Here is a 26,059-nt window from a genome sequence, read left to right as displayed (position 1 = left end):
AGGCTCTGGGCTGATGGCTCAGAGCCTGGAGCCTGTTTCCGATTCTGTGTCTCCCTCTCTCTCTGCCCCTCCCCCGTTCATGCTCTGTCTCTCTCTGTCCCAAAAATAAACGTTGAAAAAAAAAAATTAAAAGAAAAAAATAAATAAGCAAAACAGTAGACACTGTTAGTATCTTTAAATTCCAAGCAAAGCAGCCCTCCTTTCTGACATTTCTGCCTGAGAACATCTCAGCGAATTCCAGCACCAACCCAGTTAACCCACCTGTTTTAGGCAACTGACACCAGCAACCCTCCAAGTCCTTGCTGAGGTTGCAGAGAGAGGAAGTGGCCTCCAATAAGCTCTTTTTGGCCTCAGGTAGCAGTAAAATCAACTAATCAGTAAGCCAACCAATCAAATCACTGGTACTTGGTCACTTTGTTCCCCACTACTCTACTCCATTAACCCATAAATCTCTCAGTGGCTACTTAAGTAGATCTATAGATCTGGACACCACATGTTAGTTCCCTCGCACCAAAATTTTTGGTTTCTATTATATGCCTGACCAGGAATGCCCTGTTTCTACCTGTGACCTGGAATAATCAAGCTCTTAAGCATTTCTTCTTAGGCATAGCAATAAATTCATTCAAAGGAACTGAACGTCAGAGGAAAGGACTGACATGTAACTTTGACTTACCTGCATAAATATCTATTCTGGTGGCATCAGCATCTCTGCAAAATTAAAAGAAAAAAATCAAGATCCAGTTGAAAATATGAAGTATCAACCATCAAAATGTACAATATTTTAAGTGGGATGCATACTATTTTGAGTCTATTTTCAGGAAGTCACACAGAAATTCTGTATCCATTACACTTTCACACTTAGTAATACTGTTTTCCTTATGTGTCTGTGAAACACTTCTGAAGCTCTGAACTATTTAAAATAATCACATGACACATAGGGCCTGGATACATTTTTTAAATACAGATTTCACAGTAAAAACATCTAGAGAATAAGAAAGAACACCATCTTTTACACACTAAAAAATGACTCACAACTGTGTTTCTCTCACTCATTTGATTGCAATCATAAAAAAATCTTCCAGTAACTTGTCCATTTTTCTTTGTCACAAAATGTTAAGGGAAAAAAAATCATCTGCCACGAAGCCTATGAAAAATCAGGTCTCATAGTATACACACTACAGTCAACATACTAATTCACAAGCCCATAATCTTATCCTAACCTAAAAGGAAGTTGGGGCACTCCATCAGACTCCAACCATTAGCTGAAATAACAGGTTCAGTCATCAAGAGCAGCTTGAAGGTAATCTAGTCCAATTCTGCCAACTGCAGGCAAGGAAAATGAGGCACGGAGAGTTTCATCAGTTTTATTTTATTTTTTTAATTTTTAAAGGTTTTTTATTATTTGGAGAAAGAGAGAGAGAGAGAGAGACAGACAGACAGACAGACAAAGCACAAGTAGGGGAGGGGCAGAGAAAGGAGACACAGAATCCGAAGCAGGCTCCAGGCTCTGAGCTGTCAGTACAGAGCCCAATGCGGGGCTTGAACCCACAAACCGTGAGATCATGACCTGAGCCAAAGTCACTCAACCGACTGAGCCACCCAGGTACCCTAAGTTTCATCAGTTTTAAGTGGGGGGAAAAAAAACCCACTCAAGTCCATTCAGTTCTATATGTACCTATTCCTAAAAACATAAAAACATTTTCAAATATGAGAAAAATTAGCAAAATGTGTGCATGAACAGTAACATATACTCCTAGGAATCTCCAATTCACCATAGGATATAAAAAAAGACAGTCTGCCACAACACACCATGGTCTCACAAAGCTAATAAGTGGCAAAGTCATAGTTCCATTAAGCTACAGCATTTTTAAATTGAATACAAAAATTATGACTCAACCAGGATTGAAACAAAATGGAACTTTTCTGGTTAAACAACTTATTAACAAGCACACTTTCATGAACAGTCCAGTGAATAACAATAAAAGTAATAATAGCATAGATTTATAGTATAGATATAGATACAAACAGAAAATTACCCAGCAGCTCATTAACTAGGGATCTGTTTAGAAAGTACTTCTACTCTCAGGGCACCTAGGTGGCTCAGTCAGTTAGGCATCTGACTCTTAAGTTTGGTCCAGGTCATGATCTCCCAGTTTGTGGGATTGAGCCTCACGTCAGTCTCCACAATGACAGCACAGAGCCTGCTTGGGATTCTCTCTCTCTCTCTCTCTCTCTCTCTCTCTCTCCCTGCCCTTCCCCTGCTCATGTGCACATGCACATATGCATTCTCTCTCTCAAAATAAGTTAACTAATTTAAAAAAATGGAAGTACTCTACTCTCAATTCTTACCCTCTTCCTTCATTAGTCATCAACACTTGGTCAATAAGCAATGTGTCTGAATTTTATGTCTGCATTCAGAAACAAAACTGAGAGAATATTTTCATAATTATGAACAGAATCGTGATTTGGATGTTCCTATTTGCTTATCTTTGAGGCAACCTAAACTTTCTAGTCTTGCACATAACATTTATAGACTTCCATCACTAAGAACTCAACATAACACAGTGCTGAAGACTTTCTTCCAAACACAGCTACTAATAACAGAAGATACTTTGATCAACTAGAGTCAATTAAATATACATTTTAGGAACACACTCTGGCATAATTTTAAAGACTTTAGATGGTGTACATTTTTGGTAACACAAATTAAATAAGATCTTGTCTGTCCCATTACCTTGATTGCTAAATTCCTATCTTAATTCCTTGCATTTCATTGCAATTATCTTGCTCTAATACACAAGGGAAGATAACTTGGAAGGTCATAAGTTCACTATTTTTAGGACAAGCAATGGGTGAATTAAAGTTAATCAAGTAAAGTAGAAGTATCAACTAACACGCTATTAAAAATACTTTTGGGGTAAGAGGCCTCTTAAGAGGGAATTGCAGCTGCTTACAGAACTGTCTCCTTCCTAAGTCTTCAGAAAACAATAGTCACAAGGACCCAAAAAGTTTTCAAGCACAGCTTGTATGCCTAAAAGACTACATACCTTGCATTATCAACCAGTTCAGCAAGAGCACCAAACAAGAATTCATGAGTAGTTCTGAAATGATAAATACTAAGAATCAGCAAAAGAATTACAGAATTGAACTATGACACCTAATAAGTCAAGGTTATAAAATATTAAAGTTTTTAGAAAATCTAAAATTGCCATTTGCATTGTCACTTTACACTACTGAAATTTCCCCACAACTCGAAACCTTTAAGAGTTGCTAAGCCCCCTCAAATGTTAATCTATTAAATCTTGCTGTCTACTCATGTCTATTCTTACTATGTTAAGAAACCCACTCTGAAGCATTAAGATTCCTATGTGTATACGCTATTTTAAAAGCAGCATTTTCCACTACTCATGTTCTGGCTAGAAAAAATGTCTGTATTTTATTTTTCATTGCCTTAACCAGCTATCAGTTTCCGCATATCTCTAAGCATGCTCAATGGGTGACTTGCTAACATTCTGCTTTATCAGTACTTATGTGTTATCTATTGGTAAAAGAAGAAAACCCATTTGCTTTTGTGCAGTTTATAAGCAAAATATTCCATTTGAAAGTGAGGAGAAAGGAGAGGATAATCTATTTCCTGACTTTCCAATTCTAGCCAAAAACAGCTTTCTCCACATTAAAGAAGGGAATCCAAGACCCTGTTGAACAATTCCTCTTAGGAGGACAATAGCATGGTGTGTTCTTCCTAAGGTCCCTGTTAGCCCCTTCAAGGTCATCTCTCTTCCAGGAGGCTGCTCAAAGTTGGGTTAGATAAATACACAATTACCATTATTATTCATAACTCAATAAATATGTGTGCCTAAGATGCATCCTTAAATTACTTCTCCACTTACACTCTCTTTGTGCTATTTTCCATAATAGTCCTCTTTAGGTATAAGAGTAAAATGCGTCCCCCTAGAAACCTTGACTTTTGATTAAAGAAAATGTAAAATCATTAACCTAAGTACATTACCATCATCAATTTTTCAAAAATACACAAATTATACCCATTGATTTTTTTTTTTTGGTATAACTGTTGTAGCCATTAAAGTGAAAATTTCTAAAAATTTAGAATGAAATATACCAAAATTAAATAACCAGTGTCCAGGATCTCTGATCACTTACTATATCATGTAAAACTTAAAACAAATTGTAAAATATTTGCTTATAAAATAAACACCCAAAGCTGAACTGTCCAGAAACCCTGGTTTCCCCTCAAGTAAACCCACAAATTTTTACAACTACAAATTTTGAATTAAAACTGTTACTAAAAGAAAAAAAAAATATTGGAATTTTAGGAAGAACTTTTCCCCCGTGAGATCAGTGATTATATCTGTTGCTAATCCAAGATGGCATCAATAAATAGGTCTTAGTAAAAAGTAGAAATTTATCTCCAATTCACTTAGAAAATAGAGTTCAAATTCTTCTGACCAAAATCCAATCCTTAATTATTTTACATGAAAAGAAAAACAATTTCAGGGGCACCTGGGTGGCTCAGTCAGTTAAGCATCAGACATCAGCTCAGATCATGATCTTGATGCTCATGGGTTTGAGCCCTGCCATCGGGCTGTGCTGACAGCTCAGAGCCTGGAGCCTGCTTAGGACTCTGTCTCCCTCTCTCTCTGCCCCTCCCCCACTGGCGCTCTCTCTCTCTCTCTCTCTAAACTAAATAACCATTAAAAAAAAATTTTTTTTTTTCAACGTTTTATTTTTATTTTTGGGACAGAGAGAGACAGAGCATGAACGGGGGAGGGGCAGAGAGAGAGGGAGACACAGAATCGGAAACAGGCTCCAGGCTCTGAGCCATCAGCCCAGAGCCCGACGCGGGGCTCAAACTCACGGACCGTGAGATCGTGACCTGGCTGAAGTCGGACGCTTAACCGACTGCGCCACCCAGGCGCCCCAAAAAAATTTTTTTTAAAGAAAAACAATTTCTATGAAAAAAACACCTGCATAAAACATATGTGTCTTTAATTAAAAATATTTAAGTTTCTAGAATCATCTTAAATTCTTCAAATTATCATCTGAAGAAACAAAGAAGTATTCTGTAGATTACTACACTAAAGAAATAGAGAAAAATGTTAGAAAATTAAAGGTGATTTACTAAAGGTAATATAATTTAAAAGTGAATCTAACATTTGCTCTCAAGCTTTCAGTCATTTTCCTGTCTGAATAGAAGTAGCTAAAAACTTAACAAAGTGAATTACTCTCCATCTTCAAAATTTTTTTAATTTTGAGGATTGTTATATAAAATAACAAATTCTATTGCAATACTTATTTCAATAAAAAGTTATACTTTAATATAGTCAAGGAAATTCAGAAATAAAACTCCTGTAAACCAAAAAAACCCAAACAAACAAACAAACAAACAAACAAACAGAACAACCATAAGAGAGTGAACTACAATTTATATGCAGGAATCTCTGGAATACATCAAAGAATGAAGAACTGGCCTTTGGTAGTGAAAACAATGAATATGAATAGTCTTCAAAACTTACTCTAATACCCTTTACTATCAGGGCAAAGAAATCACAAACAGAAAATGGTGACCATAGGGGCACCTGGGTGGCTCAGTCGATTAGGCGTCAGTTCAGGTCATGACCTCGCGGTTTGTGAGTTCAAGCTCCACATCAGGCTCTATGCTGACAGCTCAGAGCCTAGAGCCTGTTTAGGATTCTGTGGCTCCGTCTCTCTCTCTGCCCCTCCCTTGCTTGCTCGCTGCCTCTCTCTCTCTCTCTCTCAAAAATGAATAAACATTAAAAAAAATTTAAAAAAAAGAAATGGTGACTGCTTCTCAGCAATACATATTTCTGATTGCTTCACATGAAAACTGCTTCACATGAAAATGAGAGACATTCAGAATTCAAGATCTCAATAGGGCAAGGACAAAGTATCTCTGGCTAAGTTTTCACTGCTTTCTACACCATGTTTAGAAATGTGCCTTGTATATTTAGAATTTAAAGAAAACATTCCAAATGGCTTTTGTTGTTCCACATAGTATCAATGCTGTTCCACACGTAACTATTTCAGACAAGCTAACAAATATCTTTAAAATGTAACCAAGGGAGGGGCACTTGGGTGGCTCAGTCAGTTAAGTGTCAGACTCTTGAGCTCAGGTCATGATCTCATGGTTCATGGGATTGAGCCCTACATTGGGCTCTGTGCTGACAGCACGGAGACTGCTCGGGATCCTCTTTCTCCCTCTCTCTCTACTCCTCCCCTGACTAGCTTGTGTGCACACACACACACATTCCCTCTCAAAATAAATAGACATGTTTTTTAAAAAAATAAAGTGGGAGCTCCTGGGTGGCTCAGTCAGTTAAGCATCTGACTTCGGCTCAGGTCATGATCTCATGGTCCATGAGTTTGAGCCCCATGTCAGGCTCTGTGCTGACAGCTCAGAGCCTGGAGCCTGCTTTGGATTCTGTGTCTCCCTCTCTCTGCTCCTCCTCCGCTCACACACACGTGTGCTCTCTCTCTCTCAAAAATAAACATTAAAAAAATAAGAATAAAATTTAAAAAGTGTAGCTAAGGAATATTATTGTGATGTATACTGACACATCACAAAAGGGGCCTTTTGTGACAACTGTTGGGAAAGTCAGAAACAACGCACATCTCTTCTCCAGACCTTCAACTGATTAATGGGTCCTACTAACAAATTCTAAAATCAGAGTTCTAAATGTTTTTTAAAATCAGAAGAATCAAAAACATACTGACTGCATAAGTTCTCTCCTTTTTTCAAATAATATTCAAAGAGGCACACTCATTGCTTGCTAGCATTTGAAACAGATATCTGAGCAAGTATCAAAGAAAATTATTTTCACAGATGTAAAGATTCTTTGCATGTTATCAAAGAAAGGTCAACCATCTGGAAAAAGACAAGGATTTTTAACAAACTCTCACTTTCAAGTGATCTTGGCTTTTATGCCATTTGTGCCATGATCAAAATAGTTTTGCAGCTCAGCATTTCCAGTGACAAATTCACGGGTAAATCTACTCATTACATAAGGAATATGCTGTCCCTATTTATATTCAGCCTGAATTTAAACCAATAGATTACCCACAAGTCTATCATACAGTGATAGCTTCTGCTGTGTTCTTGGAGATGTTGACAACAGTTAATTGCCTTAACTGCTAGAAAATAAAGCTGAGAAACTAGAGCAACAATTTTTACATTCAAATAGCTTTAATATATTTAGAGCGTGAACCCACATTTCAACAGGATTGTAAGTCCCCAAAACTATTAAGTCTCTAGAGGTGACAGGTTCCTCTATGTTCATTCACTACATATATAAATAAAACAAACCAAAGTATCATATGGCCAAGATAATTTATCAAACGTGCCAAGAGGAAAAGACATGGAAAGCAGTCATCTTATACTTAAGCATCCTGCTCTCTCAGACCACTTAGCAGTACAGCAAACACTGACATAAGACACGCATCTTGTCACAAAGGAACATCACTACCATCACTATATCTGGAATCTAGCACCTAGATTGCCGTGAACTTTTTACTAACAGTCACAAAACCCACCACTAAAGACCAGTAACTGTATAAAACTCCTTTTATTCAAAAACTCTTATCATTTCGTAATTGCAACACCCAGTATTAAAAGAAAATAACCAAGGCTAAGACTTTCATGTTATGAAAATTTCACAGGCCTGCTTTAAACCTTAATGCTGACGTAACCAATAACCATCAACACTTACCACAGACATCATACAAAAAAAAAAAAAATTCAAGACAGATGTTTATTGTCTCCAGTAAATGCTCCTAAGAATGTATCTGTCTAATGAATACCACCAAACAGCAACTTGCTACCATATTGACCAACTTGTGGTTTATATAAATCATACACCGAATAAACAATAATCACCATCTATTCAATGATCATCATGTACCATGTATGAGCTAATTACTTTATAAACATTATTTAACATACTCCTCATAAACACTGTCAGATTAGCTCCATTTTATAGGTGAAGAAACAGAGGCTCAGGGAAATCAATCTGCCCAAAAACTCAACCAGGAAGCAGTCAAGTCCAAGCCTGGCTGGCTCCCAAGCCTATGTATGCTCTCTCCATTGCACCACACTGATTTCTATCCTTCTAGTCTGCCTGTGTTCCACCTGCAAGTCTATGTTACACGGGAGGTAAGCAAAGGGCCATACCTTACATAATTCACAATATAGCAATATTGTAGATGTCAGACACTCTATAATGGTTTTGTGTTTTAAAAATTGTAACAGAACAAAGGAGAAGGTACTCTAAGAAAAATTTTCCCATTTCTGAAGGTGACCTTGCATCACTTAACACAGAGAAGATCCATCTACCATCATAACGAGTAACAAGTCACGGCTTAGGAAAATTTAAACATTTGTTTCCTCTAGAAATGAATTTCTAGTCACATTACCATGATAAATAAATCTTCAAACTGGTTACAAACCAACTTATCTTGGTATTCCAGGGTTCATATTTTCTTCTGGCAGGATTAGATACATCCTAAAGTATACAACTTCAAAGGTGTGATCCAGATTAGAAAATCTAGAGCTTCCAAAATGATACATTCAACCCTCAAATGTTCATGCAAGCAGGTGGTTCCAACTCAATATGGGAAAGTCAAATTCACAGAGAATTCTCCAGCTGTATTTTAAACAAGTGACTTAACTAGAATTTTATTCTATACCTTAGTTCTGTTCACCTATTGTTAATAAGTTATAAAATGGCAATATAAGAGTATTCCAGAACCTCAAATTAAAAAATTTGAGATAAACTAAAACTGAATAGACTTTCAAAGTAGAAAGTAAACCCTTTGCTTTATAAGAAAACAAGCCCTTAAAAGTATACTCGACTAGAGTTAGTACTGCCTGATAGCTAAAAATACTAACCATTATGGCCAGGTAAAACTTATTGCCTTAAATCTTGATGCCTTAAACCTGCCACTTAGCAGATGTGTAACTTCTGGCATGTTACTCTGAGCCCAGTTTCCTCAAATGCAAAATAGGAATAATCCTTACTCCAGCAAGGTTACTATAAGGATTATTTTACACGTTTAAAAGTGACTGGCAAGAAGCAATTAACTGTTGTTACTATTATTATCAAAAAAGTCTTTGGGGAAGCTCTTCCAAGATTATCATATAGTCTTGTCATTCCAAATTTGGCCCCTCATTCCACAATTCAGAACTGAAGTAACCAATTATTAAATACAATCACCGGTGAACATCTAAGTGGCCTTCAAATGCTTGTTCTTAAACACAATTCAAATATAAAAAAGGATACTGAGGGTCTTGCCCAAGACGTTATTAATTAGCTAAATAAGCATCACCAACCTATCTAAGTGGGCTTCAGATTCATCTTCCGTAGCATGAGACTTCGCCTCTCAGGCCCTACAGTACCTACTCTAAAACCAGTTCTAGTTCACTAATAAACTTCCTAAACAAAAAATAAAACCAGACTATCACCATTTGGCAATTCACTACTCAAAATTTTTATTTCCTTGATAGGAAAAAAAAGCAAAAAAAAAAATTACAGACTCCATAACATGTTGCCCTTTCCCATAAAAAGCTAAAAATTAGTTTACTGTTACTAGATGTTTGAAGTCTATCATCTCAACCCTCAAAGCGGTTCTTCAGATCTCTGAGCCATTCATGTAGCCGCTCATCACCTCTGCAGATACTAAAATGGTAGAATACTTACCTTCATCTCAAAAGTGATGAATGAATGTATTAGAACACTAAGTAGTTATGACCCCACTGAATTACTTCCAAGAGAGTGGCATAACAGTTAACCCTGAAACATTCCAGATCAACACAGAATAATGATAATCTCCTCATGAGCTCGAACATAAACACCATATGTGTTCTGTGATTTGCACACATTTTGGGGAAAGGCTACTTAAATTATGGGTTTAAACAAGTTGCTATTTTCTGCCTAGCACATAAAAATTTCATTGGAATTAGGGACGAATTTCCCAGGAAGATAAGGCCAACTGTTTGCTGAAAACAAAAATTAGTAATTTCTTCTCACAAGTTGTCATTTAAAGATCTTCATTCTTTTCTTTTTCTTGTTAGGAAAAAGAAGACTTGTTATAACCCAACTGTTTTGGCTGTTGTCGCTAAAAAGAAAGTTGATATGAGAATAGTCCAACTCCTGGGGATCCAAAGAACAGCACTTGTTGGATTCCTATCAAACACTTGAATCAAACACCTCAATATATTGACTTCAAATAACTAAAATTTGCATTTGATCAAATAAATTTTGATCCAACAAATGAAGATCGTATTCTTCTGGATTAGCAACAAATATCTCACTTATCTCAGTTCTTCAATACAGAGCTCAAGACTCATCCAGTGATACATCCCATAAAGTAAAAAAAAGCAGAATTTTCTGGGAAAATGATTTTCGTATTATCAAGGAATGAGTTATCAGTGACCTCAGTGGCACCTAAAGAATACTTACGAATTTGTATGTAGATATTCAAAGGTTAGCTGAGCTCGATTCAGACTGCTGTAATTTGTGAAAGCCATGAGTGCGGTGAGGTCTCCAGTCCTTCACCCACTAACTGGGAACTATAACTTTATAATGGAATAGATTTTCCAGGATTCCTCCCAGTAAAGGTTTGGTTAAGTCTGTGCTCCTTACTGTTAAACAAGGTTAACTGGTGTCTATCCAAAATATATTGAAAGAGATGTCTAAAACTACAATTGATCTCTGCAAGCTTTTTTATCTTCTTAATGACTATGATGTAACTATGATGTAATATTCTGAAAAAAACTATGTCATAGGTTTGTAGTCTTAAGCTTTAGTTTAAGTTGCGATAGTTCAAGGAGTCGAATGTGGACGGTCTTGGGAGTAGACAGTATTGGACTTGAGAGGTTTTATTACTGCTCCATCTTCACGTTCTTCGAGCTTTTTTGTTCCTCTAAATTTCCGGCCAGGAAATTTATCAATCCGGAAAGCTACCAACTTCTGTCATAAAACTGGACAGCCACCCATGTCTTCACCAAAGATCCTGTGATTCTTAAAGAGGCCCCAGGCTGGCGGCCACGAAGTCGACGGAGTGCATATGGCGTTAGTTCCCGCTTCACCACCTCCCAACTGAAGTCTCCTAATCGCTGACGGCGATTTCCGTTTCGAAAGCCCAGAACAGACCTAGCTTGTGGTCCCGTCGCAATCTCCTCAGGGTAGTGGGTCAAATTACCTCACACTGACCCACAAAAACGCCTCAGAATTGACCCGCCCAAATCACCTCAGGCGGGGAGCGCCCCTCCCCCCACTTCCCTCAGACAGAGGCCTCCGGCTCTCAGGCCCTTCCAGGGCCTCAGTCCCGAGGCCGCCGCCTCCTCCTCCTCCTCACAGAGAGGAGTTAGTCCCAGCTTTCAAGGCCCGGATCGAGGGCAGGGTGGCGAGCGCAGCACCCGACCCGGCGTTGCCGGGTGCTCAAAGCTGCCTTTGTCCCTCCCCACGGAATTGGAACCCAACAACCGCAGCGCGCTCTTGGAACCATGTGCTGCCTCCGCCTCCGCCGCTGCCGCCGCCGCCGCGAGACCAGCCGCCCACGCGCCGCGCTGGATGAGATGACAGGACTCAACACCACAGAATTCGTTGTTTATAGGTGTTCTGCCGCCGCTGCCGCAGCCGCCACAGCCACCTCAGCCACTGCTTTGTCTCCGCTAGAGCACACAACCCGAGCCACCTCGCGCACTCCCCGACGCCCCAAGCCCCCGAGGCCTCCGCGGTGCATTAGGCCAATCACAGAGCCACAGCTCCTCCCGCCCCCGCCCTGATGCGACGCCTCCTGATTGGTGGGTAGCGTGTCTCCACGTGACCGGATCTTGTTAGCCGGGCCCGCCCCTGTCACGTGAGAGCGCGCGCCTCTCTTCCTGCTTTCATGACCCTCTCCGCCATTTAAAGAAACAGTACCGGGGGCGGGCCGAGCGACGCAGCCGGGACGGTAGCTGCGGCGCGGACCGGAGGAGCCATCTTGTCTCGTCGCCGGGGAGTCAGGCCCCTAACTCGAAGACGCCCTGGCGCGCCCTCCCCCCCTCCCCGGTCTGGTAGGGCGAAGGAGCGGGCGCGCGGTCGATCGAGCGATCGGTTGGCGGCTCTTTCTCCTGCTCTGGCATCCAGCTCTTGGGGCGCAGGCCCGGCCGCCGCGGCGCGCGCCCGGTGGCCGTTGGCGCTCGCGCCGCGTCTTTCTTCTCGTACGCAGAACTCGGGCGGCGGCCTATGCGTTTGCGATTCGACGAGGAGTCGTCCGGGTGGTTGGCGGCGGCGGGCAGCTGCTCCGCCCCGCTCCCGGGGAGGCGGCGGCGGCGGCGGGATTTGGCGCGGCCGGGGAGGCGGGGGTGGCCGGGGCCGGCGTGGAGGCCTGGCGCCACCCTTCGGGGCCTGCAAGGACCCAGTTGGGGGGGCAAGAAGGGGCTGGGGGATGGTTGGTGGTGGGCTTTCTACTTTGTCTTTTCCTCCTCATGCCCCCTTAGTGAGGGGCGGGAGCTTTGGCGGCAGCTCCGGGGCGGGGAGACAAGCCCCGGAGTCGGAAGAGCTGGGTTTGCTTCCGGGCCTAGCCACCAGCTGGCCGAGTGACCTTAGGCAAATCACTCTGTAATTTGTCAGCGCCTCAGTTTCCTCCTCTGCCTATCAATGTTTGTGGGGTTGAAAGCGCTTTGTAAACTATAAAGCGTCGGTGTACGTAAGGGATGATTATTGTTTGTAATGGGGTTTTTTTTGAGTTGTAAGAAAAGTTAGCAATTGCCCAGTTCTTGGATTTTGAACCTGGGAACCTTGGATTGGAGTTGGAAGCCCCCAAGTTCCCCCGAAATTGTATGCAGAAATAGTGGGAGTGTGCATTTGGGGGAATGAGGATCCATCGCCAGCAAGTTTTCAAAGGGGGGCTGTGACCCAGAAGAGTTAAGAACTACAATTCCGTAATGCCACGAGGAGGAAACTGAGGCCTAGATGTCATTTGGGACCCTTCACAACCGATTTGAAGCCCCTGTTAGGATCCCTGGGATATGTGAGCTGTTTCTATGCATAATGGATATTTGGGGTAACAACACTCCACTGCTTGGCTTCTATTCTGAGTCCTTTCCTTTTACCATGGGGTGCCTGAACGCTGGCTGACGTGTATGGTATGGTTTATGGCACGCAATGTAAAGCAGCTGAAACTAGAAATGGATGTGTTCCCTAGTATCGAGAAACCTATTTAATCCTTGGCCCAGCAACTCTTGTTTTTCTGCTGCTTATACTGGTGCCTGACTACCTTTCCCTTTCATTGACCATTTTCCACGACCATGGTTGCCATCCATTACTTGCTTCTATTGTATATCTTTAGTCTCTGCGGTTGGTAGTGAGCAGGCTTATTTTTAAATGGTGCTGCCGAGTCCAGCTAATTAATGGTGCAGGTGGATTTTTAGCAAGCTGGCTCACTGGAACAGACTAAACCAGGCATGGAATTCTTGAAGATGTTTGGGGGCTTATCTTTATTAATTGAAGGTTAGCATTCTCTGAAATTTTGTTATGACTTTGGCTGAACTTCAAAATCAGTAGATTTGGAAGTGTTTCAGTGCTTACTTTTTTCCTGGCCTGCTTTGTATTCTATTTGCTTGCAAGTGTGTTACTAAGATGGCCAAGATGCCAGTTATTGCTTCTTTGTTAATTGTCAGCTGCTTTTATCAAATTCCAGGCCATTATCCAGCAAACACTATAGAAATGTTTGAACAGTTGTATTTCAAACATTTTCTCTTTGTGGAGTGGTGCTTACCAGTGGTACAGCTCTAAGCAAGTAAACATAAATACATATAAGTGTATTTCGTCTGGTTAGGTGTTCACCTGTTTTGTTATTTCATACAAATGTCTGAGAAAATCAATTGACTATTCCTTTTACGTAAAGGGCAGAGACAAATGATCTCACTTCCAGAGAAAGGACTGTTGTAGAGAAAAATGTGTTGGTCTTTTAGCTCCTTTGTTATCTGGATGTACCTCAAAAGAATCTTAAGACTGTGGTGATCTTATAAGATGCTTTCCTCAGGAGAAAAGAGGAAAAAAAACAACTGGAACTCAAAGCTTGAAATTCTGTAACAAAACATGAGATGTCCAGGATAGGAGGCCGAAAAGATTTCACTACAGTGTTCTGCACTAGCTGCAGCAGATGCTTTTCTGTGTAGCCACGGCATGGACTCCCGATTTCCAGATTTTCAAGAACTGCACCTGGGACCTGAAGAGCTCGTCAGGATGTGACAGGGACTCTGGAGCTGAACATACTTGTTTTTGAATCTGGGGGCTGTTGACCTTGATTTGAGAAGAGACAACAATGGAGCAAGCACTGCCACCAGCGCTATTACTGGGAATTTGAAGACCTGAGTCTCTGCCAGAGCTTCATTGCAAGTTCTAGTGACGCTCCATCCAAAGTGAACTACGGTACTTGCTATTTTCCAAAATGCCTTATTCTTACATCTCTGCACTTACGTTCATGCTCTCTTCTCTACCCTGGAATGCTCTCCTCTGGTTCTTCACCTGTCAGAACAATGCCATTTCTTCAATATTCAAGTCAGATATTCTCTTCTTCATGAGTCTCCCTAACTTTATCTTTTTTTTTTTTGAGTATTATATCATGTTGTTTACCTCTTAGCTCTCTATGCGGAGCATACCTCGTAGTCATTTGCAAGCATTTGCTCTCTTTCCAGATAGTAAGCCCTTGAAAGCAAAGGCTTTGTTTTAAGAGTCTTTGCTGCACATACTACTATATGTAATGAAGCATTTCATAGAAAGGAGTAATTTAGAGACAAGGCTATCTCAGAATAAACATTTAGTAAGCATTTGTTTAATTGCTGTGTGGTTGTCTAATTACTCTTGATTAGGCAAAAGATCACTAGTATGGGCCATGTTTCTTTCTGTGTTTCATGTATTTCTTTTTTTTAATTCTAAGTTTTAAAAGATTTAGGGAGCCCTCAAACATGGAAGAGAAACTGATACGTTGCATAGGGTATTTAACAGAAGGATGCAAAGAACAGTGCCTTATTTCCCAAGTACCTTATTCTCTACCACTCAAGATGGCATCTTGTTAAAATGAAAGTAAAAGCTTTTGAAAGCGCAAGGTCCTGAAATAATTTGAGCAAGGCATTGGAAAAGGAAGAAGGACAAAATCTAGGTTCGTGTTCTATGTAAATTTAAATTCAGTTCTTGTGCTATCCATGGAGCCACTTCTTCCCCCTCCCCCCCCATCAACCACTGCCCAACAGCCTGAATACAGTCACATTACTCCCCCAGAATATGAGACTTAAGGCAGTTCCTTGTTTGCTGCTTTCCTAAGACAGTTTGTTCTCAAGAGTCAGGAAGCAGTCCCTGCCAGAGAACTGTTTCTGTTCTTATCATCACTAATTGTTAATTAGAAGGCTTTTTTAAAAAAAATTATTATTATTCCCCATTTTCCCATCTGTCAGCTTTTTAGCTAGGCTTACTGAGAATTAGTACCCATCCAGCAGCTGATAATCCTGACAGTAGACCCACTCTAGTGTTAGGAGTCCTGTGTTTGTAATTCTGTGCATTTGTTATCTTACCTGTTTTGTTCCTATCCCTTCCAGTCCTGTGCCTCCTGATGGCTGAGTGTTCACCTGGACCTTCTGACCACCTTCCTTGTACTGTTCCATCAGCCTATAGATCTGGTACCTGGATTTTTGCCCATGGTGATTCCTTCACCTTACTGCTGAAGAAGACACCATTCCAGTGGACCATGGTGATCCAAGAGGCATTCAACCATCATGATGTGGCCTTCATCTCCACTCCTGTCGTGTTCTACCCAGATTCAGCACAGCCCTTTATAGTGAAGTCAAACTATTCAAGCCAGATAGCTGAAGCTATTTTATCACAGCAAAAGGCCCAGTTTGTTCCATGAGTGTGCATTTCGTTTCTTCAATTAAAGCCTTCAGAGACACATAATAAATTTGGACCAGGGGATTTTTAGTTATCAACACTGAAGAGTGGTAACATCTTTCAAGAACGACGTTGGATCATACCCCACAATTTCGAATGATTGAAATTCGTGAAGTGTCTAGGGTCCTATCCAGATCACGGGACCCTATTCTTTTTCCACTTCAAGTCTGTAGTAGCCTACTGAATAGAAAGCAGATATTCTGACCAGCAGATACTGGAATTAAAACAAAGGCACAGTGAACTCAGCATCTTTGGGATTACTCAGGAACCAGAACTTTTCACACAAATCTAAGAAATTCTACCAAGGAATCCCTTTATCTAACAGCATCTCACAAAGCTCCAGTCAGATTCCAGAAAAGTCCTCTTGATACATCCAGGTAGAACCTATCATGGTAATCCCTTATGTTTATATAGCACTTTATAGTTTCAAAGCACTTTTACATGCATAAATCTCAATTATCAAAACAACACAATAGATTATAATTTCTTTTTGCAAATGAGGAAATTGAAGTTTAAAGGTTATCCAAGGTGACATAGCTACGAAGTGATAAAGGTCAGGCCTTCTGACTCCCAGTCCAGTTCTCTCCATGGAATTAATTTAGCCTCTACTTTACCTGCAGTGTTAAAATGACTGGAGTTTGGTAACCCCAGAAAAGTTTCCCACTTCCTGATCTGGTGCCCTCAGTCAGTCAGGATGTCATAAGTGTAATTTTATGATGGCTCCATCTAAGCCAGAATTCTATGGCACTACCCCTAAGGTTTAAGAGCAGACTGTCTCCTTAGTGGTAGATTTATCCAGTCAACATGGCACATGGTCATCTGACAGTAAGACTACACAACATGAAACACAAAGCTACTTCTAGATCCGTTGTTCACATAGTCTTCTCACATTCCCAAATGGCCTGATTGGAAATCCCTTTTCATGTTTTGTTCTTTGTAAAATTTTTTAAAAAGTTTTATTAGTACTCTTGGACACTGAGATCTTATCTAAGGTTTTCTATCCCTCAAAATTTACTTAAAATGGATCCTCCATTTCTTTAGAGCAGTGCTGTTCACATATGTGTATGTATGCATGTATATGATGCATGCATACAACATCTATATGTAGAGCTTGTGTAGTCTTGTAAGGTGGTAAAATACGTGTTCCCTTCCCAATTGAGTGTAGCATATTAAAGGATCTCAGAAGACTTGCAACAAAGAGCCTCATTGAGATATTTAGCCTAGTGTGTAGTATAATCATGGACAGACTGTTCTTTTGGGAGCATTCCTTTTAATAGAGAAACTGCTTTGGAGCAGTATAGCCAGTGCTTCCTGATTGCCCTGAAGACTCAGGAGTAAACGGAATCTTTGAAACCACCACCCTCTTTTCTTACTTTTGTCAGTAACTGCTTGAATTTGTATGTCTTTATCATCTGAGAGTCCTACATCTTGACCGTTACCTCTTATTTTCTGTGAAAGGAACCTCTAGAAGGTTTGTGGGGATATGTGGGAAGAGAATGGGGAAAAGTTTATTTTGCCCCCAAATTGGTTGAATTCCATGACATTTAACAACATATTTTTCTGTCCCTAAAATTGTGCTGTAAACCTAGTTTAAGGGCATTGTATCTCAGGTGGGTGAGGAGATTGGGAAGGGAAGGGAGGAGGAAAAGGATGGTGGGAGAAAAGGGGGAGGAGAATAATATTTTCATAGAATTTGAGTTGTGGCCCATTGAGATCTTCAAAGATCTTGAAGAGAAGTCATCTAACCATGGACTTGGGATAATACTTGCAAAGAAATGAAAGCATTTTGCAGCTGTATGCTGACTGCAAAAATCCCAGTGCTATTGTCACTTAAAACCAATAGCCCTGTTCACTGATAGTCACAAACCCAATTTGAGGCAATCAGAATTTATAGCAGAGTTGAATGTTAACTTCATCATTCTGTAATGTGGTCCGTATTAAGGAAAGAATGAATAGGAAAACACCTTGGCTTACCACAGGCTTTGCTCACAGTTTCTGGTTTCTGTGACCTATTTTTTGTATTTCAGCATTTTGTGAACAACTTATTCTTAGATCATTGGTTTTCCAAAGGCTTTGTGACCATGAAGCCCTTTCAATGAAAACTATGTGGAAGCCCAGAATAAAAGAGAAGCTGCTGTAGATGAAGCAGGAGTGGGGGGCCTGAAACCTGCCACAAGCATCTTCCTTTACCACCATGGTGACCCCTAAGGAGACTTCTTTACAACACCTAGAATTCTTCAGAACACAGTTTGAAAACCACTGCCCTAGACAACATGTGCAACCTGAATGGCATTCTGATCTGTACCTCTACCCAACCCAGTCCATGTTCAGTCGATGCTGCACATTCTTAGGAATGCTTACTGTGGGCAAAGTCAGAAAAGTGCAAGAAGATGGGCATATCTTTGCCACCCCAGGGTAGTCAAGTGGGCTGAAAGTGATATCAAATGGACCTAGATTAACAGCCCTGTACCCCCAGATGGATTTCAAATGAGTGATTCCTGGCATTCAATATAGTCAGAGAGCAATGCATATGTACTCTACACTGACACACTCCCTTACCCAACTTCTATCACAAACACCACATGCTCTAGTGGTACTTGAAATACATAACTTTGAAGTCTTGATCTCCTTGGATACCTGAATCGCCAGGTATTGAAGCTGGTACTAAAGTTGATGATGCCTCGTTGAGGCCATATAAGACCAACTTGTACATTGGACCTCCCATCATCAGCCATGGTACTCTACTTCGTGTGCAAGGGATAACCATTAACTATGAAAGCAGAACTGAAATTCTGGCAACATTACCTAAAAAGGTACCCGGTTATTCATGTTATTCTCAAAACTGCAAGTCACTATGACTCAACCAGTGGCAGTTACACTGCTCCTTGGTTTTTATTCAGTTTAACTGCTGTTTCCAGGATAAATGAGGTAATAACCTTAAAAAACAAAATTTCCTCCATCACTGGCATATCTGCTCCAAAATTATGAATATTCTGCTCTAACTACAGGTAACATCTGGTCCACAAGAGACAATTTTTGAACATCCTCTGATGTATGTGATTTTAAATGTGACCCTTTGGAAGATTTTCTTCTAACCAATGAGAGATGTTCTTTTATGATGGACCTTTTGATGTCAGGTACCATCAACTACAGGTGTTAGGATTATTTGGAGGTAGACCTTTTGACCAGGCCATGGAGCTTGCTTGCTGGGCATCTCAAGTTGCATATCTACCTTTTTGCTGAAAATGTAGACTGACTTGAAAAAAAATCTACAAAGCCTGCAGCTAAGAATTTTATCAGTAGACTCAAGAGCTTCCTGCAGCTTCTTCCTAATGTCACAAGACCACAGTGTCTTGTCCTTGTGGATATTTTAATGGAATTTCATCTGTCTCAATATTGTTTTACACTGATTCAGAGTGGCTGACTTCATTCCTTGCTATGAGATACTCTCAGGCATTAAGACACTTATCTGTTTCTGCAGGATGGATTCAATTCATGAACTCCCAGACCAGATCATGTCAAACAAGTAGACTTCGATTTTTGTCATGAGAAAAATCTCATTCTCTTACTTCACAGTCTACTTAAGGGGCAGCTGTCCTCAACTACTTTAATGAATGCACTGGTTAAATGTTGGGAATGATTTCTTTGTATCTTTGTCTCTTACTCTTTAGACTAACCCTGATTACATGACTCTGTCTACAAATCATCAAACAAGGCCTGCACATCCTCAACTAATAAAAATCTAATGACTAGCTGCTTGTATATACAACTATTGTTTGTTAATAAGAAGTTATCTACAGACTCCATTTTTCTACTACCTTCAAAACATCAGCTCAATTTTCTCTTTCTCCTGTACATTACAGAAAAAGACATTGGTCTACACTGCCAGTCATTCCCTTTAATCCTGTCAAATGCAGTCAAAACGAGGGGCTTAAGGTGAGGATGATCATCTGTTCAAGAGTCTAATGTGCTCTGTGTATAAGAATTGATAGTTGAAAATGCAGAAAGCCTAAAACTGAAACCTAGGATCTTACCTACTATCTCCCTGCTTGAGATCTCAATATAAGTCTCAGCAGCACCACCCACCAATCTAAGGCCTTGTTTTTAAGCTGATTCTCAGAGATGGACTGAGTTTCAGAAGGTGGAGACTTGATTACCAAAGAGAGTAGGGCCAACCTTGATGAATCTGGCTCTCCCAACCTTGTCATTCCCAGATGTAGCATAGACTCCTCAACAGAACCTCAAGTCTGAATTGAGAATATAGCCTTCTACTGAGCTGAAAGTTCCTGGGCAGATAAACAGGAAAATTAAAGCTGCTATACCTGACTGGCCCTTTAAGATCAGAAAATGGTATCCAGAGTCAACCCTATGGAATAACCCTGGAGGACTCAGGGTAAAAGCTAATTTACAGAGCTCTGATATTAATCTGCCCATTCTTCCAGATCACATCCTGGCTATTGGTGTGGCTAGCCCTGCTGAAGGTACTCTATTTACCTGTTTACCTGACTCAGCCCTCGTCTGCCTTTTTTGACACGTTGCAATCAGACCGGCTGTGCTTGAGAAGACTGCAACTGGTATCAGCCTATCTTACACCCAGTTCCACCAGGGAATTTTGAACAGAAGCAACCTGCACCTCACCTCCCCCCCAGCCCCCAGGACTTACTGTTCATAACTGGAAGGACCATGCTATGTACTCCTTGACCAGCAGCCTTTTTGTTTGTTTTGTTTTGTTTTTAATGCAGAGTAAGCCTCTATGCCTATATATATTTGATCATTTTCAGCACCTGAGATCCTTTCCACCCAATCTGAAGGAGTACAGCAGATTACAAGCTCTGTCCATTCCTCTCTTCTGCAATAATACAGAGATGACAGAAATGTTCCAGTTCAACTTGGCGAAAGACTAAAGAAACACAAGAGCTTTCCACTGAACTTAAAATTTACCACTGACTTCAGTAGTCTCACAGAACTATTTGCCAGTGGGAGGCTAGTTGTCCTGCTTCATGTCAGCAAGATGGTTGGGCTGTCAGATTCATGGCCACTGAGTTTTACTTTTATTGAAACTTTATTGCATCATCCAAAGTATGCTATTGGATATGATTATTCCATTCAAATGGATTACAAGCTTCCTGAGTACAGGACAAACTTACTCATGACGTTTTTTCAGAATTCTTTTATTGTCAAGAAAGTAACAATGCCAGCTGTTACTGAACACAGACTAAACTTTTTTAGTATCTGGTCTTATCATTGCATCAGTTGTTTTTGACCAGCATTCATTCCATCTCATTGTAACAACTCTGATGTTTCTTGGAACCACTTCCCTGTTTCTAGTCCACATGGTTCAAACAGTCTGGCCTAACTTTAAGCTTCTTGGGTGGACATGTAATTCAGACCTGATCAATCAGCATGGTCCATCTCCTTCACCATAGTAATTGGTTCTGGAATGGCCGTGTGATTAAAGCTGGTCCAGTGATACTCAGCCCTAGGAGTTTTACTGAACTGTGGAGGAGAGGCTCAGGAGCTCTCTTTACTGAGATTGCTTGACTTTGTAGTATGAAAAGTTCTAACCAACAGGGCCCACCCTATCAAATGAGCCAGAGAATGAAGCCAGTGCAAAGGAAAGCAGAGCCAAATGATGGAGAGACTTGAGTCCTGATGACAGTGTTTATGCCCCTGGATCCAACCGTGCCTGAAGCTAGTTTATCCCTATGGACTTTTCAGTTATGTGAGCCAATAAATACCCTTTTTTGCTTTAAGTTACTTTGAGTTGGGTTTCTATTGTTTAAAATTGAGTCAGCCCTGACTAAATACTATCTACCAATATCAAAACTTGACAAATCCAAATATTTATTAAACTAGAGGTCATGGCCACACTGAAATTTATTTTCCATGCCAGAAAACAAAGTGAAACAAGAAGTGACAATGTTTAAGTTACTACAGAAGCATAAAAATTACATGGTAGAAAAATATAGAGGAAAACCTAAGTGTTTATCCATAAAGGATTGTTGAATAATATATGGTTCAGCCATATAAGGAAATCTACATGTCTGTTAAAATTAATAAAGTACATGTATTGTGTATGGACATGGGAAAATGGCCATGATATAGTAAGTGAAACTATTAATAGAAAAATGTATAGTGTGAACTCACTTAAAAATTTGTGTTTATGATGCATAGAAAAGTCTACTAATGGCTTTCTTCGAATAGTGTAGATTACATGAGACTTTCAACTTTATACATTTCTGTATTTGAATATTTTACACTACTCACATTACTTTTAAACTTTATTTAAAATAAAAGATTTTAAAAATTAAATTTATTGCTTATTGTTTGACTCTGGCAAGTTACTTACCACCAAGCCTATTTTGTCAAATAATATGAAATACCTATCTTCATGTTAGTGAATATTTAGATAAATATATTCATCATCCAGTACTGAAACTGACAAGGTCATTGTACCTTGTTTGAGGAACTCAGAATTCAGTAATTGTTTTTTTTTCATTATCCAAGCCTATCTCTTTAAATGAGTGTATTTGGGCTATCAGGATATCATAGTATCAGTGTTCATCAGTGATTCACCAGTTCTTAACTGATACTGATCTACTAAGGCCTATTGCCGTGTTCACACTGGGTAGGTAGAAGGGGGGGAAAATCACATTTTCTTTGAAATCCTTGGTTATTCTTACCTCACTACAGTCAAGTTCGATAGTGGCCTTTTTATTGCAAAGTCCAGTACATGTACCTCTTCCGTGAACTTCCAGCAGACTGCTCCCAACACACCTTGGCACTCTTTTTTCCCTTAGGTGTTATGACATTTCTCATTTTCTTCCTGCCTTTCTGGCTATGCTCCACTGTAGATACTTTTCTTCTCCCCATCATTTAAATATTAGTATAATGGTCATCCATTGATTTTTGCCTCCCCTGAGTCATTTCTCCTTTCCTTTAGTGATAGATCCCCACTTTTCTTTGGGATGACTTTTGAGTCTTAGGTGACCCAAAATCAGGAGCCGGGTCATTCTGATGGTAGTGTTCCAAGGAAACTCTATCAGAATTGGTGCAAGGACATCCCTCTTGGTTCCCTGGTTCCTGTTGTCAAGGCCCAGCTATCCCAAGTTTTACTTTGATTTTTATAGACCCCCATGTATCCATAAAATATGTTCCCTTTTCATTTGTTAGCTAAAGCAGGTTTGTATTGCTTGCATCCAAATTACTGAATGATAACAGGAATTGATACCAGGGAATTAAGCTTCAGACCCTGAGGAACATGGAAGATCTGGAACTGAGACTGAAATACAAGCAGCAAAAACTTGCTCTGTGTCCCAGGGTGGGGGAAATGAGCGATTCTTACTGGCAAAGGAGCCAGTACAGGTACTTCCCCCTTGTCATTTGGAAGCATGTGCCTAGTGACAGCAAAATTTGGATAACCAGGTAGCTGTTGACAATAGAACAATTTTAAATGGATAAGAAAGCTGTTCTACTGGCAGTGTCTTTTCACTAATGTATACAGGTGTGTTGGTGATGGTTAAATATGCCAGCAGATGCATAAGTTGTACATTTCAAGGCACACCTTAGTTTAATAACTGAAGGAGACTATCACCCAGAAATCTTAGGTTTGACACTGAATGTGATACATGGAAATTATTTTTAAGTTCTCTCCTGGGGGAGAAGAATCCATTTTCTACAGTATATTGAATGGAAACATTTATAAAATTATTCATGTTGAAGAATGCATGTTCTGGACAGCCAAAGGATGTAACATAATGGACAGCTATATTCATCTGCCTAGTGCCTTTTTCCTCCTTTGAAAGCAGCACTTCACCTTCCCTTTGGGAAACTGCCCTTCTCCCATGCTACCAGAAAATAATTTGTAAGGGGCATATGAGTTCATGTTACTGAGACTTCCTCAGTTGCCCAGATTTCCTGATTTTCTTGAATGTTAAGCTTCTCTAATTCTTGGGAACTGCCTTATTATATCCTTCCAATAAATTCCATTGGCCGTACAGGCTGTTACATATGGCTGTGAAAGATATCCCTGTATAACCATATGCAGAGGCCCTTGTAGCCAGGGTCAATTTTTGTTGCTTACAGTCAGAGAACCCCAAGTGAATCAGTGCCCCTCCTATGTCTTGGGCTTTCTTGCCCTACTCTGAAAAATCTCAATTTCCATGGCTTTGGTGTCCAACTATATGTTGATAACTTCCAGAGTCCTATTTTCAGCCCAGATGTATTTCCTGAGCTCTAGATCTGAAAGTCCACCTGGCATTTGGATGTCCCTCTGCTTGATGAACACACAGATACTTCACACTGACCCCATCATTTTCCCCCTCAAAATCTGCTCTTCTAGTGTTCTGTTCTTGATAAATGGCACCACCCTCCACCCTGTTTCTCAAACCAGAACACAGGAATTATTCTTGTCAATTCCTTCTCCCCTGTCACCCCAGATGTCCCTGTTAGTCATTAAACTCTCTTGGTGTATCATGTAAATAAATACACCTTAAAACTGTCTGCTTCTATCATCCTTGTCCAATGTATCTATTGCTAGGACTACTGTGATGCCATTCTAGTGTCACTGTCTCTGCTGTTGTCCTACTGTAGTCTGTTCTTTACAGAGCAGCTGGAGTAATCTTTGATACGCAGATCTGATTGAGTCACTCCCTGCCTAAAACCTTTTAATGGTTCTCCAATTGTTTCAGAATAAAATCTCAATTTTTATTCTGGAACTTTATCCATGTTTACAAGGCTTTTTGTTATCTTAAGCCTTTTATCTTTCACCACTTGAAACAGGAACAGCTCAACTTCATATATTGGAGTTTCTTATAATATTTCATATGAAAAAAGGATTCCATGTGGTTTCTTTTAGTTTTTATTTATTTATTTATTTATTTATTTTATTTATTTATTTTTGAGAGAGACAGAGCACAGCAGGGGAGGGGCAGAGAGAGAGAGGGAGACACAGAATCCAAAGCAGGCTCCAGGTTCTGAGCTGTCAGCACAGAGCCTGACACGGGGCTCAAACCCAAGAACTGCAAGATTATGACCTGAGCCAGTCAGACACTTAACTGACCACCCAGGTGCCCCGGATTCCATGTATGTAAAGAGAAGATTCCATTAAAAGAATAAAATCAAAACCCATTGGTATTCATAACTACCCAATTGGGGCACCTGGGTGGCTCAGTTGGTTAAGCGTCTGACTTCAGCTCAGGTCATGCTCTCAGTCTATGAGTTTGAGCCCCAGCTGTTTGTGCTGACAGCTCAGAGTCTGGAGCCTGCTTCAGAGTCTCTCTCTCTCTCTCTCTCTCTCTCTCTGCCCCTCCCCCACTCGTGCTCTGTCTCTCTCCTAAAAATAAACATTAAAAGATTTAAAAAAAAAAAAAACTACCCAATTGATTACCTATTTCTATGAATACTATATTTTCTTCCAAATATCTCTTTCCATGAAGTTTCTAAATTAAATATCATATGTTACTACTATATAGAACTACAGTAAATGCCTAAAACGCAACCAAATCCCTGACTCAAAAGATACACAATGCCAGAGGGACTACAAATTTAAATGCTAAAATGAAATATTGGAAGCATTTTTAGGAGACTTTGTAATCTTATGATGGGGAATCATAAGCAAAACAAAATCTAGAAGCCCTCAAGGAAATTATAGACATATTTGACTACATGAGCAACTTTGGGGAGAACAAGTCTTGGTTCTATAAAAGACACCTGACAGATGGGAAAAATTTTCCAACACAAGTGACAGAAATAGAATTAATATCCCTAGTATACAGAGAATTCCTACGTATTGATTACTACAAAACAGTCATCCCAATAGCAATGCAAGAAATCTAAAAGATCAACAATAATTATCACTAACCATTTATTTATAACTTGCTATGCGGTAGACATTGTTTCACTTTACAAGTATTATTTACCCTTGGAGATAGGTAATGTCCTTATTTTACAGCTAAGAAAACAGGCTCAGAGGAGTAAAGTAACTTGCCCAAGTCATACAATAGGTGGTCCCACGTCTTGAGCTATGACACAAACCCAAGTAATTCGACTCTTGAGTCCATGCTTCAAACCATTATTCTCTCTGGCATTTCAAT

General features: G+C 40.1%; 2 protein-coding genes across 5 annotated transcripts in view; one reads left to right on the top strand and one right to left on the bottom strand.

The window, feature by feature from the left end:
- The window catches only part of MORC2 (MORC family CW-type zinc finger 2), a 40,805-nt gene extending 28,749 nt beyond the window's left edge, over positions 1–12,056 (bottom strand). For all 4 annotated transcript variants that reach the window (XM_086682053.1, XM_086682054.1, XM_025933347.2 and 1 more), the window contains exons 1-3: positions 10,494–12,056; positions 3,048–3,101; positions 674–708 (exon numbers count right to left, since the gene is read on the bottom strand). In XM_086682053.1, the coding sequence (XP_086538179.1) occupies positions 674–708; positions 3,048–3,101; positions 10,494–10,561 (157 nt within the window). In that variant the 5' untranslated portion in view covers positions 10,562–12,056. The remainder of the gene's footprint in view (positions 1–673; positions 709–3,047; positions 3,102–10,493) is intronic.
- Positions 12,053–22,277, top strand: TUG1 (taurine up-regulated 1; the record flags this gene model as incomplete). The annotated part of the gene is made up of 2 exons (XM_086683345.1): positions 12,053–14,453; positions 15,617–22,277. A coding segment is annotated over one exon (465 nt), but the record flags the coding sequence as incomplete, so codon positions are not given.
- Between the last annotated feature and the right edge of the window lie 3,782 nt (positions 22,278–26,059).

Source organism: Puma concolor, chromosome D3, assembly GCF_028749965.1.
Source record: "Puma concolor isolate L17-30 chromosome D3, mPumCon1.1.hap2, whole genome shotgun sequence".
Classification (NCBI taxonomy): Eukaryota; Metazoa; Chordata; class Mammalia; order Carnivora; family Felidae; genus Puma; species Puma concolor.
This window is presented reverse-complemented; position numbering and strand designations above follow the sequence as displayed.